Raw genomic sequence first — 16537 nt, forward strand, 5'->3', positions numbered from 1 at the left:
GATTGTGGAACGGGGCCATGCCAACAGCATGGCTATTTGGCCAAGGACAGCTTCAGTGTGAGCATAACTCTCCTGGTCTCCTTTAGAGAAGTTCAACACCCAAGGTGAGGCACGAATCGTACTAAAGGCCTTCAGGTTTCATTGCTTTTATCCCGGCTGCTCTCTTCCGAGTTGCTTAGTTCAGGGAACTGCCCTTTGGTACACACCCGTTGTCTGTTTTTTCAGCAGCACATACTCTCTGGAGTAGTAGGTAGAGCAGGATGCTGTGGAGGAGACTCCCAAAGACATTTCCACCTCAGAGCAGTTGCGCCAAGCTGTTCCAGCCCACTGACCTCCCACTAGCAGTGTCTGCACACAGACGAAAAGGAGAGGCCCTCAGCTTTCACAACCTACTCCTTGCTCATGCCGAGCTCCCCGCTTCACACCACCCGTAAACGTGCCCATGTCAAGCTTCCTAAATCCAGTACAACTTCAAAAACCACTGCAAAGGACGGCAGAGTTCTCCAGCTTCTGCACAAAGAGGTTTGGCTGAACCAGGGTATCCCACCCGCTCTGGACTCTTCAGCACACCGCTGCAGACAAGCCGAACGACTTGTCAAGCGCTGGTTGGGAGCAATGGCTCCGAGCAGAACAGCCAACGGGCAGCTCCGCAGAACTCACTCGGAACAAGAGTTTTTCCATCCCCATCTCTGCTTCTGTAGGAGGCTGCCTCGCACTGCTCCCGGATGGTGGTGTGAGGAAGGGGCTGGCTGGGTAGAGCAGAAATTGCTTAATGGAACGGGTACAATTATGAATGGCACAAGCCAAGATAAAAAAAAAAAAAAAAATGCATTCAGAATGTCTTTAATCATGTAACACTAAAACTTCTTTACAGTGTCGTGGCAATCTACACTTCACCATCTGCTCGATTTTTGTTCTGCCCCCATTTCTCAAATACAGAATAAAAATGACATTTTAAAACAGAACACACGGCTGTTTCTACAAGACTTCACTGCTTCAAGTGAGTATTTTTTGCCCGTCAGTCTTGTATAAACTTCTTAGATCACCATAATTCTTTCTTCCCATAAGAATTTTAAAAGATAAAGCTCTCTCCTCCCTACCCTCAGGCCTTTATTACATTACTAGGTGTGCCTTCTGGTTTAGGATGGCAGCCTTTCTTCCAGGCTCAGTATGCACCCCAGAAATGGAAAGTTGGGGAGGAAAAAGCAAAACAAAAAAAAACCCAGACATCATGAGTTATTTTAGGAGTATCTGAGTGTATTGATGTTGAGAGGTTAGCTAGAAAGATTATATTTGGGGCAGAAAGATGCATCAAGCATCCATCAGAGCTTTGGAAGATACTCTGCACTACATTACACACAGAGGGGTTTCGTTATGGGCCATCAAAGAAACTGTTGCTGCGAAAGACGGAAGAGACGATCTTTCCAGTGGAATTGATAGTGCCTTCGCTGTCCGAGCTGGACTCGGAGTCGCTGCTTCCCGAGTAGGCGCCCAGGCCAGGCAGGATCCCAATGCACACGGCTGCGGAGGGACAGTGGACCGCGGAGCCCCCCACCGAGCTGCTCCCCAGGGGGACACAGGAGGGTTTTTCTGCAAGAGAGGTACCTCAATCAAAAACACAAGTGCAGGAAAAGGCTTTTAATCAGCCCAGGAACTGCTGCCTGTCATTCACCTGATATGGCCACATCAGCGGTGGATGATTGCAGGATTTAAAGCAAGCATAAGGCAGCTTTATGCTGCACTAAAACTCTTCTGACAGGGAGGACTTGCTACCTCAGGGGATTTTACTTTTTTTGTTCCTCCTCACTAGCTTAAGCCCAGCTCTATGCTGGCATTACAGATTTTTATTCTGAAGTTGTCAGTTTGATGCTTGTCAAAGTACCAAACCCACTAAATAAGAATAAATAGCTCTGCTTTGTGTAATTGAATAATTTTTTGTGATGTGACAGCATAGTTGGGGGGAAGTTTTATTTCATTGCTTTGCTAGTCAACGTCTCCCCTCTTCCACAGCTAATTAATTATTTCCAGTGTTCTGAAAGTTTACTGAACAGAAGGAGATTCAGGAAGCGCCTTGGGTTGTCATTACACAATTGCAGCTCACCCTATTTGTGTCAGAGGAACTTGACAGCAAGTCAATTGCAGCCCTGACAGCTAAGACTGAAATGCAATTTAATTTTTCTTATACTTCCCCATAATTTTCTGAAATCAATTGGTTTCAGGATGGACAAGATCACTTCATAGCATGAAAAGCTAATAGCAGAGGTATACAAATATATCAAATGCTGATGTGAAGAGGGAGGGGATGATCTCTTCCCCAAGTTTCCTGTTGACAGAATAAGCCCTAGGCTCGAAATGCAGCTAAGAAGACCCCTGTTAGGTATCAGGTAAAACTCTTTAAGGGTAAAATCAGTTAAGCATTAGAATAAACTGCCTAAGGAGGGTGCATAATCTCTATCTGTGGAGACTGAAGAGCAGCTTAGACAAACACCTGCCAGGAATGGTTTAGGCAGGGGATACTCTGATGAACTGTAGAAGTTCCCTCCAGCCTTATTTTCCCCGAGGGCTGCCAGCACCCACCGTTACCATTCCCTCTGCTTTAAGGGAGAACATGCCGAGCGCAGTCTGTGCTGTCTTGCATAATGAAGGAGCAGAAAAGGAAACCCTCTATCAGATTTAACATCGAGTCAGTTGCTGTTCAGGTGAGAGACAGATAGCTTCCCACATGCAGAAATCAGGACGTACCTTGGTTCTTTTCGTCGTGATCACTGTCTAGTTTCAATCTCTTCACACTGTTACCACCATCTGAACTGTAGGGAAAAAAAAAAAAAAGTGTCTTGTTCCTCATAAGCAACCACTTAATTACTGTGAAGTTGAAGTCACATCTTTGCCTCAAATGCTACAGTGAATGCCAGCAGGGTCCACTGATGACCATCAGCACTTCTAACTGCTGTTAGCTGGGGCTCCTTGGGGAATGTGCAGGATCCTGGAAAGAGTCAACACCTACACCACAACCATCAGCTGTTAACCTGGGAAACAGAATCATGCCTCTGGGAGTCCAAGTCAGACCTCTTGCACAGCACCCCAGAGCCGCTGCTGCAGCTGGGAGCACCCCATGGGAGATCAGGAATGACCACCTGAGCTTTGGCCACCCCACAGACCCAGGCTTGCACAAGGGGATGTATACCATGCTTGCTGGAGCAACATCCCTGTCTTTCCCCTTCCAGGCTTTCCTTCCCCTCCTTCAAGAACCGAAAGAGGTTTTGCATCCACTCACACACAGCTGCAGCGCATGAACTAGAAAAGAAAGGGGTCCTTTCTTTGTTGAGGGAAAGGAGTGTTACTTGGACTTTTGACTCTTCAGAACTTCTACAGCTCTTCCTTCTCACTGCTCAGTTTCTTTTTCCCCCCCTCTTGCCTGTTCCCAATCCTAAGCCATCCACATAAACAAATGCTTCCCGGCTTCAGCTGCAATGAGCTGAAGTGATGAAATATGAGCATTTTTAAGCATTAACTCTTTTCTGTCCCTGTCAAAACATGCAGTACAGAGGAAAGGTTATTCTGTGCAAGGACGTTTTAATAGTAATGCAGCCTTTACATCAAACCACGGAGCTCAGAGAGCAGATGCTGAGCTCATGCTACACTTGGTTTTGGCCAGTTTGCAACAAAAGATGGCAAAAATAGAAGACTGCAAAGCAAGTCTGTGATGGCACTGACATGTCAGTTAAGATGCTCTCTTCAAATAGATGCCATCTGCAGACTTTGGATGTGCCATTAAGCATATGCCAGCTCCTTCTCTGCACCCTCCTGGGTTAAGTACTAGTAGCTACACAAAAAAACCATTGTTAGCTCCTTGTTATCAGTTCCAGGTTTCTCTTCTCTGCCCTCCAAAAACCCAAACAACTATCCCCCACATTAATCCCCACGCATTAGGTGGTGGAAGCGCTTACTTCAGTTTCCAGACATGCAATTACTGCCGGCCTTGGAGCTAAACATCACCCTGCAAGATAGGCTTCTAAAATAATCTCTAGTTCTCTGGGACAGATTCAAAAACTCTGACTGGATTTCTAGATGTCGGTAATCATCTTAAGTATTAGACGACTCATCTGTGGATATCAGTCTGGTCCCACACGCCTAGTTTCTCCATAACCTGTAGCACACCAGCGTTTGCAGGCCAAGATCAAACCAGCAAAGAGATCCCAAACCCAGCTGCCATCTCCCTGGGAAAGGGTGTTGATGAATCGGCGCATATCAGTGAGGAACAAGGGAAGTTTACCTGATGCCCTCAGAACCAAATTGGTACACAAAGCTCTTCTCTTGTAACCTAGGTCTCCCCCATGCTGCCCCCAGCAGCAATTAAAACAATCCATTTTAGACACAGATAAAATCAGCTGATAAATTATGCAAACCTGAGTGAAACTACACGAGTGAGGTAACACTGATATCTACAAATAGAGCTGTAAAATAGATTCCCTCTGGATCCCCAAGCAGGCTTGCCCAAGCCTGGCAGTCTAGAGTGAAGATCTACCCACTTGCTTTACACACGCTTCTCTGTTTGAATTGCTCCATGTTTTTCCCACAGTTTGTAAGAGCCTATAGAAACAAGGCTGGTCTTTTCTTATACCTCCCCCCTTTTTCTCTTTAGGGCTAAGGTTTACACCTCACTCTCTGGAGGCAGTTTTGGCCTGCCTCCCTTTACTCTGCTAACTGGGTTCCGTTCCTCGTGAATTTATAGAGGTGTGAAACTAACCTCCTGTGTTTCACAGCTCCTGCCAACAGCTTTGCCTGAGAGAATTTGTTCTTGTTTTCCATTGACTTCATGGGCAATTTCTTCTCAGTTTCCTTCTTTGGGTCCATGCTGACTCCCACTTTGGTGAGAGTGCTGTGAATTAAGGGTTAAGGATCAACCAGAAAGGAATGGAGAGAACAGACACTTCCTCTACCGTGTATTCAGCCAGCTCTGCTGACAGCAGCGACCAAAGTTTGTTCACGTATTCTATCAAAATAAACTTATTTGTAATGACATTTAACTGGCACCATTGGCCAAAACAGAAGAGACTAGGCCCTCTGGGTCTGAGCGCTCTCAGGTATCGATACCAGCTCTCCCAGTAAAGGCAGGGACTAGGCACTGCTTTTCTTAAGTCAGAAAGGCTCAGCATGTGACACATCCAGAACCCATAAACATACCCATTGTCCTGCCTTTTCCTAATCCTAAAGATCTTAGAAAAGCAAAAAGGTCAGACTGGACCAAATCAATCAATCAATCAATAAAGGCAATGCATTACTTCCCCCTTCTATGGATATCATCAAATTTGTAATTCAAATTTGCTGCTTTACCCCCTAATCCTTACCAAAAAACCCTAAACAGCTACAGTGGGCTCACTTCCACTCCTCAAACCCTCCTTTTGCTGAGCCCAGCAGACTTCAGCTGACCAAAGCAAACCAGTTCAATTTTCTGTTTGGTATTTATCACTCTAACCTTTCAGCTCATCTCTTTGTAAGGGCCACAAGGCTGTTACTGCCAATTTGAAGACCAGTCCCAAGAGGAAGGAGACAGATCTGATCAAGGGCACATGTGGTTCAAGACTCACCCAAAAGACTGCAATCACACAGAAAAACTAAGTAGCTTAAAAGAGTGTTAGCAAGGTGGGATGCAGCTGAGACCTATAATGAGGTGGAGAAGCTTAAGCAGGTTCTCAGACAGTATAAGAAGGAGCTTGGTCTATCATTAAGGCCCACTCACCCTGCACACACACTAAACAGGTCTCCTTCTGTGGCAGGACCTAGTCCTGACCCCAGTAACAGTCAATGTCCAGCTGTATCTGATGAAGCAAGGTCCGTCAAAGGTCCTTTTTGTTAATGAGGTGCCAGTGGAGTCAAAAAACCTTCTGCAAAACTCCTACACTGCACATAGCAAAGGCAAATCAATCTAATTTCAAAGAGTATTTGTTCATAACCCTAAATCTAGCTTTCTACCAGTTTCTTCTCTGACTCCAATCCCACCGACCAGGTGACAGAAACACAAGCTGGAGTTTCACCCTGTGAAACCTGCCCCAGTTATTGCAGACAAATATTGGACAGTGAATTTCACATTCACACCATATATTTGAAGTGATAGTTGTGGGGTTTTTTTCCCCACTGAACATCTATTAATCAAAAACTCTTACACCTTCCTTTGAGTGACACACACTGGAAATCTCCAATCACGTTACAATTATGGGTGTTCCAATGCCATCCCTTACTTGATTTTCCTAAGGGTACAGCAGTAACCCTGACTGCTACCTACCTCAGCTGAAAGTCTTCTCAGTCAAACCCAGACTGTTCAAATTATTTATTTTTTAAGATGTCACAGGAGTGCCATCCTGTGGCTATCAGAAGCAATCTGTTGTGTCTTGTTGTGTCCAACACGGTTTGATACTGCAACACGCGATTCCACACACTGCACTGTTCAGTTTCCACATTTAGGTTCATTACCCTGTTATATTCTAACACTGCACTACAAAAGCCTGGCTGAGGAACCCAAAGGCTTTTAAAAGATACGAAATTCCAGGCTTTTCACTTCCACCCAGGACATCACTCTCCTAACACTCCCCAACTACCAGAGACCCAGCACATTTTTAACAGAGATTTTATATGGACTGCTGCCATTAGCACATACCCAGCCAAGAAGTGTCCCCTCTCAGGAAGGCTACATTAGAAATAAACCCCTCAATCCTAAATACCAACTGCATTAAAAAAGCTGGCCTATAGTAAAGCTTGCTTCTTGGGAGGGGGATTTTTCCTACATTTGCATAGGATTTAAGACAAGAGGATGTTGTTCTCGAGTGCTTCTTGGAACTGGCTTAAAAAAAATCTGTAAATCTTTAAACACTGTCACACCGGTGGGGTCTGGATACAGTAAGGAGCAGAAACCACTAGCTGTTCATGTAGGAGGAAGTGAAATTCCTATGCATCCATGCATATGAATTTCTTATGCTCGAGAGCGCATTAAAATACTCTAAGGCATGTTTATCCTTAAACTATATGTTTTCATGATTTTTCAACCTAAAAATGAAGGAAAAAAGAAAGAAAAAAAGCTCTGTATTTGAATATTGATGTGGTTTCTACCATGAAATTAATACCTCTGGGTAGCTTATTGGATGTTGTACCAGGAAAAAGACCAAATAATGAAACCCGCTGGCTTGACATTCCTCTTGTTAGTTTGGAAGAGCACTTGAACAGTACCTACAGATCCAGCACGTTCACCCAGTACCCACTGATTTTTGTCACTGTACTGATAAAACCACTGGTAACAACCTGCAGATGCTAAATCACCTTTTGCATTTTAAAAGAATACCACTAAAAATTCTAAATACAGATTAGTCGTTTTGCAAGATGCTCTGAGGTTGCTTGAAATGTTACAGTTAAATTAAAAAAAATAAAAATTTAGAAAAAGGAAACGGAATGGGTAAAATTCAGTTTCATGTGAGATGAGGTGATTATAAAACATTCGCCCTACCTTCACCCCATCAGCAATAACTTCTACAGTTTAATTTATAGCAAGACTCCAGATACAGAGCTAGATAATATTACTAAGACTGCGAAGACTAAGGTTAGACAGCCTGTACCTCCTGAACAGGCCCTGCTCGGTAAATTCAGGGATGAGTGGGTTGTGTGGCTAATTCAAGACAACACAAGATTGCCTCTGGGATGGTGTGGTTCACCCCAGCCACACGTGACCCAACTAGAGCTGTCAGCTGCTTCCACGGCACAGTCCCCTATGGCACAATCCCCTACATCAACCAGCCCCGCAAGCAACCACCACCGAAACTAAATATATCCCATCAACATCCCATTATTAGATCCAACAAATCAAGAAAATACTCTGAATCTATCAACCAACTACAATCTATTTCTGAAGTTAAAAAAAAAAAAAAAAAGCATCAGTATTGTTTTTTCATAAAGGCATTACTGCAATAACCAAGATGCTCTTCACAGAACACATGCTCTAAGTTGTAAATCATTAACCAATACAAGGTGATGCAGATCTTTGTAGCATTGACACTATTCAGCCTTATTTTCTGACTAGTTTGGTCACCTCCTTGTGTCCACAAACTCTTTCAGTAACACTAAAGCATCCTTGAAAACTTGTGCTTTGTTCACTGATGACTTAAAGGCAACGGTTTTCATTAGGAGGCAAACACACCATCAGGATCTGCACAGATTCAGTAAACCTCAAAAACCCCAACATTTATCTTAGCACAGAAATCCTCAAATCATTCCAGCCTCCCTTGATGGGCACTGATCAGAGAGAAAAAGTATCCTGTATTATTCTGTAGCATATCTTAATGAAAATTTGGCATTTAACAGCAAAGCCAAACTGCCCTGCTCTTAGTACTGCCTAGAAGTCTGTATTACCCAAAAGAGCTGTGTCTCCAGGGGCACCAACTTCCCAGAAGAAAGTGAGCACATCTGCACAGATGTATTTCATTTCTCATCCTGCAGCTATCAGCGAGGGAGAAAGTAGCTAATACTTCAAGAAGAATAACAGAGAGAGCAATTAAAAGATTATGTCGAACAGGTATTTTAAAAACAGCCAATATTCAGTTAAAAAAAAACAAACAAGAACATTTACTTTTGAATAAGAAGACAAAAGCAAAAGATTAGAAGTAATGTGCTGTTTTGCCTTTATGTTCTCTCTCTTTTTTTAGCTATGGTATTTCATGCCCTCAATCATGGAAAGAAAACCAACCAAAAAACCCAAACAATGGAGAGGGGGAGAAGGAAAGAAAAGTACCATGTGCAGGTTGAGGGTGGGAAATATCAAACATTACAGTGGGAGATCCAATGAAAATATTAAACTTTAAAAGTCTATCATTGTACATGTTCTATAAAGGAGTTTTATAGCAATAATGTCAATGACAGAAAATACTACAGCCCAGTCTCTGAATCTCCTCTGTTACCACCAGCCATTTCAATGCAAAGGATATTCTGTATTCGTTTAGTTCTTTCAGCTCTTCTTCCCTTCGTTGCTTTTCAAGTAGCTCTTGCTGCCGAGAAACCTCATCAAGGAAATGCGTCTCATCTTCATCTAAGCCTCTTACCATATTTTCTGAATAAAGGAAAAGAATGCATATTGATAAGCTAAAACCACTTGGGGAGCAGCCATTTATTTTGCATTACTTTGCCATCCACTTTGAATATTTTCTGATGATTTCCAACCGCCCCAGAAAAAGTAGGGGAGCATCCACATCTTGTGTATGACATTTCTAGCGCTGCCGAGGTGCAACAATTTGCAGAAAGTCACAGGGATCGCGGGGGGCAGAGCAAATTGGGTGCTCCAGCAGTCACACTGTTGTGCTGAGAAAAGGGTACAAAGCAAACGCCACAAGCTATCTGCTGGATTTGATAATTAAGGAGTAAAAATACTTCCCGGTTAATGATGTTGGATGCTAACAAGCAGAAACTCTTATACACTCGAGCACACAAACTACAACAAACTAACACAGTTTGAACACAACGCTATTACTGCAGAGAAAAGCAAGACGCAACTCGTAGGAAGCCATGAAATGCTATTGGACTTGCTGATATAATTAAGGAAAATTGACTCGGTTTTCACAGCAGCAGCCTTGGTGCAGCTCTGAAACACCATTTGGAACAGGTTACACAAACCAAGGCATAACCACATCAAGCAATTAAATACGTTGTTTTGGTTTCAGATACCGAGTTGAAGCGTTGGTATTTAAGAAGAGATTCTCTTCAGAATCTATTCTTACACCAATCAATAACTGGAAAAAAAACATACTACTTCTCCCCATAAATCTTGCCTCAAAACAGGAAGTACTTTTTGTTAAAGCAAACAGTAACTAAACTGAGATTAACATCTTTTTTTAAAAAAAAAAAAGTAGAAGCAAGACAATTCTTAACTTCCAAATAAAAACAAATTATTTCTAAATGTGCTACCCTACTTTAAGGAAAGTATACGCTAGTGTAGTAGGAAGGTCTTTTATTTTCTGTTCTGCAAATGTTCAACATCTGTCTATCAAATGATTTATTTAGAAAGGTAATAAATTTTGTTGTTAGAAAGACCATGTCTTGCTGTTTGTAGTCATCCTCAGAATTCTTAACCCAAACGTCACCTTTAGTCTTCATTAGAGTTTAATTCTGTAAGAGGATTTTTAGGCTTTTACACGAGGTCGCCATATTTTTTTTTAATCTTCACCCACACAGGCAAGTCCTACTTACTTTAATGACAAGCTCAGAAATCCATTTACACTGATAATTGGCAAGCGTCTGCCTTTGACAGAAAAGCTCTAGAAATCAATTATTATTTGAGGTGACTTTTTAGAGGCTGAGCCCTACTCTTTCCAACTTAAGAATGCAGAGCTCATTGGTAAATCTTTAAACAGTAGCTTATAGGATTCACTCCTGCTGCTGAGGCACCTTCAAACAGACAGGAGAAGTAGTGAAAGTCTGGACATTTTTTGAAGCGAGTGACGTGAATTCATTTCATTTTCTGCTTGCCTGATCTGCAAACTAGAAGCAGCCCTAGAGATCCTGATGGCTGGCATTACTGAGACTCCCAACTAAACAGTCCGCAGCACGTTTGCTGGCCAGGCAGCGGGTATCTGGTATTCCACAAGGACTGACTTAAAAGCAGCAGCCGCTTTACTGCTCAGTTATCCTCTCCCAGGGATGCTTCCCATTCCAGTACTTGGTTTCCAGGTTTCCTGAACCAAAGGGAAGATGTTGCAGATCTAACTGGGCAAAGGAAACAATAAATTTAGACAGTTATTAGAAGCCCTTCCCATCCAGGCTGACAGCAGTCAGTTTTCTGGTGGCTACTTGGACAAGACTTGCTTAGTCACGTCACCAAAGATAACTTGGAGCAAAAGTTTACTGAAGTAAACTGGAAACTCTCCAGCTGGAAAGAATCCTGTAGATACAGTTGGAGACTTAAATGCACTAATGCTGTTATCTGTATTTTCCACTTTTCACCACCAAAAATACAAGCAAAACTTGAGAGAAAGGGAATAGCTTCCACTTGTCCTTATTCTGGTTACCATAATCATTCAGAAAGAAAATTTTTAAAGTTGCATTTTAGAGAATACTAGTATTATTTTTCATTTACAATGCTGTAACATTCTACTAAAATTATTTTACTTTGAAAAGGAAGATGTTCTTGCAATGCTGAATAATGTAACAGAAAGAATTGCTAGTCTGTATACTGTTTTTTACCTACACAATAGGTTCAGAGTAACTAATTTTATGTGTTTATGTAAATACAATTCTGCAGCATTAAGGTGTTTCTCCTCCGAAGTCCCATCATCAATTCTGACTGATCAGAATCACAGTGCACTGAAGTTGTTTTCTATTTCTCCAAAATACTCATGGATAGAAAAAATACTTGGGAACATTTTAAGGTAAATTCAAGCATATTAGGGGGCAAATCTTGTCACAAGCGGCCACACTGGGCAGCACTCTGCTGACATAAACTAGTGGTTCACAGTCCACCCAACACTCAGTCAGTTCTTCCCACTTACCTTCTCCCAAAGAAACGTGGCTAGGGGAACGATTCTAAAAGCCTGTACTACAACAGGAAAGCAATCACGATGAACAGTAACGCCCTCGGCAGCATCTGCAGGGGCAGGGAGTGTCATCTAATGGAACTCCAAGATTGAGCCACAGTTAAAGGTAAAACATAGTTTTGTTTTGTCGCAAATACAAGAGGAATTCTAGACATAATCCAATTAGGCAAACTGGAGCTTAAAGGACACAATAGTTTGAGGGTAAGGCTTCCAGCTAAAGAACCAAAATTGATCAGAACCCACCTTAAAATGGAGTCCCACAGTATCATCCTCACTTCTTTTTAGACAGAGCCAATAACTCCCTTTTTTCCAAAATGGTTGACTAATAATTTTCTAGTTCTCATTATCACGTTTGCACTCAGCAACACAAATACAGGTGATACAATGCAAAGTTTTTTTCTATAAAACCAGAAATTCAAACATCAGTAGAAATTAGCTTTCCATTTCATTAGAAGAGTTAAATATCTACTTTTTGAATCAACGCCTATATGTTTACGTCTTCCAAACGGTAATCTTGAGCCTCAAATCACTTTTGCGTCAACTAATTACAAGTTGGAAATTTAACAGCTGCTAGAACAGAATTTCTTTTTGATTCAAATAGGATGGTCTTGTGTTAAAGTATGAGTTCAAGAGTCACAAAACCACGTTACGTTTCCACTTTTCCACGGAACAGTATCAGGCTTTTTTTTATTCATTTAATGTGCCAAATAAGCCTAGTATTCCACACTTTATAGGAATGCAGCTTCATAACTGCAAGCAACTTTTGAGTTTTGCAGTGTGCAGTGCTGTCCCGATGCCATGTCAATATGTTATCTGCAGGAACATCTACCACCCTTGAAAAATACAAGACTTCAATAATAGTTTTCTGAAGCCTCAGTTTATCTCTCAGAGAGGCAGACAAGACACACAGATATGTCCCTCAGACACATGTTGTATACAGCTGCTGCACGCAATACATGCAGTTTGCTGGGTTTCAGTTCAAAATAGTAACTTCTGGTGCTTACTGAATTTAAATTGCTCCTCAAACTCCTGCTGCTTCTTTTCTCTCTGTTCCTGAAGTCTTTCATACAACGAACGTGGGTCATATGCCTCCTCTGGGCATTCTGAAAGGAAGAAACAAATCAGGAAATGAGACCATATGTTAGAAACACTAAATCACCAACAGTTCTTAGTTCCTTCATGTAAAACTTTTGAACTTGTAGAACACAAGCTATTACCTTTTAGTTCTGTTTCCCACAAAAGTAAAATATTCTCCGATCTCTTTCTTATCATTATTAAAATCTACCCCATACCTTCAGGATCCTCAGGTTTTCGGACCTTTTCCCATTCCTCTTGCCTTCTCTTTCGCCGCTCCTCTAGCTCCGATTCAGACACAAACCTCTTGTTAATCACAAGGTCAGCAGCACCATCTCCCCCATCCATGGTGGAACAAGCCCGTCCTTTAGGAAAAACACAATATGAAAGACATCAGGGGCCTTGTTTCACTTGTCAGTGCAGGAGACGTTACCACACATCCTGAAAAACAGACCCACTGCACTTACTGTAACTTCAGTTCTCTAAAGACCACTACATAGTAAATACTGATTGAGATACCTACTCACTGCATGACTGCTAAGACTAACAGCACCGCCTATTATTCCTTCTTTACTCTTTTTCATAATTATGTCTTCCCTGTTAGTTGTCTGCCACAGGCTGCTTTTCTAAAAGTCACATTTTAATGGAATTTTTCCCAGCCCACCTTGGACTTACCTTGCTTAAATTAAATTTAAATTAAATTAAAATAAAATTTGAAACCCCACACCTACAGTCTCATCCTTTTATTTCAGTTCTTAGATCTCTCTGGAGAATCGATTTGACACTTTGCCCTGACTTTACCTAATTTCTTTTTGCCCATCCTGTGAAAACTTGAGGAAGCTTGCCTGTTTTCAGTGATATGAATATATGTATTTATAAGTGATTAACAGTGAGATTTCAGAAGTTAGCAACTAATCTCTCTAACCTTCAGTAGCATTCTGCACCTCTTTGCAGCTCTGGGGAGAGCTGGGCTTGGACAGACTATGCGGGAGGCCTGTCTGCCAGGGTTCAAGAGGTGAGTGAAAGAGGGAACTCCCTTGGGCTAAAACAGGGCTGGGATTAGAGAGCTGGCACAGCACTTCTGAGCAAGTGAGCACTGCCCCGTCTCACACCCTTCTCACCTGCCCTCCCCTGCAAGAGAACGTCATAGCTGAGTACTATTTCAATACTAGGTGGAGGGTGGAGATGCCCCAAGGAGTCATGCTAAGAAGGAAACTTATGGTCTTGACACATGTAAGCCCAGGATGAAACAAACTGCTTGTGCTAGTCTTAAGTGTCCCCTTCCCAGATTTATTCTGCATGCTCCATGCTATAGAATGAAGCATTAATGCCTGGTTTTGTTTCTTACATCAAACCAGTATATGCAAGTACAACGTAAACACAACATAAGCACAGCTGTTCATTTAAAGTCATGCTAACCTGACACTTTTTCCTAGTTTCTTCTTATTTCCTTGGTATAACTTCAACACTTACCCTAAGGACTACAGATAATTGCACTGCCAAATATTATTCATTTAGGATCTCACCCTGCCTGCATTTCACTTATTCTTCCAGGGAAGGAGGGAGGGATGCAGTAACCCAAATAATGGCAGGTACCAGTTTATCACCCTCCCTTCGTACCATAATGAATCCCTCCTGCAGGAGGCAGACTCATGAAATTCTTAAAAAAAACTGATACTTTTGTGGGGTATAGTTTGCAAAGGAGCTCTCGGGAGAAATCCAGGTTAGAGCACTGGACAAATATTTGTTACAGCAGGATGCACTCTTAAGGTGGGAATTATCAAAAGAAGATAAGACAAAAAGGATTCTCTTAAGAAGTGGGGGAAAGGAAGGACAGACCAAGGGCTGGTAATTTTCTCTTTTTTTTTACTTTTCTTTTTCTCTCTTTTTTAACATCTAACAAAAATCCACGCTAAGACAAGTCCACTTTCCAGAAAGCATGCAGGACCTGCTCTGAGTCTTATTTCTGAAGGTGGTTTGAGTTGGAAACCTATAGAGAAGATGAAAATTTAATCTCCCCCCAGACCACGGGTCCTAATGACAAAGGCAGCTTTCCTACCCAAGCACTGTATAAACAAGATAACCTGGTTCGCCACTTGTGTCATCTCAACTTGTCCATTTAGAGAGGAAACAAAAGGTTCCAATACAGCGGTGACAGAAAGTCATAAAAACAAACCAAAAGAGGGATTCAGGACAGGCAGAGTATCATCTGGGGACTAAAGCCTTCAACAGCGACCCACCTGCCAGTTCACTTAGACAATACATTTTGAGACATCTGCAGTGGATTAAGGTTTAATTATGACTTGACATATAGCTGCAGAATTTTCACTACAATCCTGGAAATTTGTGTCTGATGAAACACATTTCAACAAACATGCAACTATACTGACAACCACATCCTGGTGCACAAAAACAGGGAAGAAAAAATAACCAAGCAGCATGGTATTTAAGTATACTTGTACTTATGAAATTTGCTGATCTTGCTGTATCCTTTGCCCTCTCCCACCTCAAACACACACAAAATTTTCCAGACTCAACAAATTGCCCGTGTTTACAAACTGTGCCCTATTCATCTATGGTTTTGTCTGGTGACTGTATTCCAATAAGTGATGTCCTGTCACTGTAAGCGACAGATGTATGTCACCTCTGTAAACCACACGTTCTGGTACTACCAGCTGGTAATATTCCCACGATAAAAAAAAGAAAGTAAAATTTCACAGTCCTTGCCATCACCTAGGCTGGAACAGACCTAGAGCAGAGATGATGTCTTGAGTAGACGTGTGCAGCTTCCAGTGCATCCCGACCTCTGTTAAATAACGGGCTCCTCTACCCATCACTGCGAGAAACTCGGGCAGCGCTGCCCGCACCGCTACGGCTCATCACACAAAGCGCCGTGCACCGACTCTGCTGCAAGATCCGGGCCGGCGGCGACGAGCGGCTCCCTACCGAGGCGCTGGAACCCGCCACCGGCCACTGAGGGTGCCCGAACAAGCTGGGAGCGGGTCGGCATCCCCGGGGCAGGCTTAGCCGTGCTGGGCCGGGCTCTCACTGCCTCCTCTCTCTGCCCTTTCTCCCCCTGCCCGCTCCTAGAGCGGCCTCCCCGGCCTGGCCCAGCCCGCCGCGCTCACAGGGCCCGGGCCCGGCCCTCTCCACCCCAAGGGCCCCATAAGCCCGGCCACAGCCTCTCTCACAGAGCCCCCAAGCCCCGCTCCGGCTTCCACTATCCCCCAGGGCTGGGGCTGCCGCTACTAGCACGTACCGCAGCCACCGGCCCGTCACAGCGAGAGGCGCAGCTCGGCCCAGCGCGCCGCCATTGATCCCCACTCGCAGCCCCAGCTCGCCGCTGCCGCTCGCCCCGCCCCTTCTGCCCGCAAGAGCCAACCGAACAAGCTCTTCTTTAGGCGGCCCCTCCCCTCCAGTAACCAATCCCTGTCGCTCTTACAGAAGCGGCAGGCGTGCGGGAGGGTTGGCTGCCGGGGGACGTCAGGGCGGTGCCGCGTCACCATTGGGCGAAGCCCTGGATCCGGGGGCGGGGCGGGTCGCCCGGGAGACGGCGGGGGGCGGGTCCGGGCGGGGCGGGTCTGGGCGGTGCGCGGCCTCCATCTTTCTGCCGTGCGCCGCCGCGGCACAAAGGACCGGGGCTGGCGGGGCCGGGCTGGGCGAGGGGAGTGAGCCTCGCGGCCGCCCCGGGAGAACTAGGCTGAGGTAAACCGGGGCGGGTACCGCCCTCGGGCGGCGGCGGGGAGGGCTGAGGCGGCGCGGGGTGGGCAGCGGGCTGGTGCTGACGGGAAGGGGTAGCTCCGGTGGGCCCGGTGCGCTGGAGGCTGGCCTCGGGTTACTGAGGGGAGGGCGCGGTGCTCGGCCCCGGCCCGCCCTCCGCCTCCCCGGCCGCCAGGCGT

At 44.1% G+C, this 16537-nt stretch overlaps 2 protein-coding genes across 2 annotated transcripts in view; one reads left to right on the forward strand and one right to left on the reverse strand.

The window, feature by feature from the left end:
- Window positions 1–828: 828 nt before the first annotated feature.
- PSME3IP1 (proteasome activator subunit 3 interacting protein 1) lies at window positions 829–12986 on the reverse strand. Its single transcript, XM_074152398.1, has 6 exons — window positions 12857–12986; window positions 12569–12667; window positions 8967–9088; window positions 4748–4881; window positions 2743–2807; window positions 829–1590 (listed from the first exon to the last, which is right to left on the reverse strand). The coding sequence occupies exons 1-6, from the start codon at window positions 12984–12986 to the stop codon at window positions 1373–1375; spliced, it is 768 nt and encodes a 255-aa protein (XP_074008499.1). The 3' UTR covers window positions 829–1372.
- A 3224-nt stretch (window positions 12987–16210) lies between these two features.
- RSPRY1 (ring finger and SPRY domain containing 1) overlaps window positions 16211–16537 on the forward strand; it is a 41501-nt gene continuing 41174 nt past the window's right edge. The window contains exon 1 of the mRNA XM_074151964.1: window positions 16211–16343. The gene's annotated coding sequence lies outside the window, so the exon portion shown is untranslated. The remainder of the gene's footprint in view (window positions 16344–16537) is intronic.

Source organism: Numenius arquata, chromosome 8, assembly GCF_964106895.1.
Source record: "Numenius arquata chromosome 8, bNumArq3.hap1.1, whole genome shotgun sequence".
NCBI classification, from domain to species: Eukaryota; Metazoa; Chordata; class Aves; order Charadriiformes; family Scolopacidae; genus Numenius; species Numenius arquata.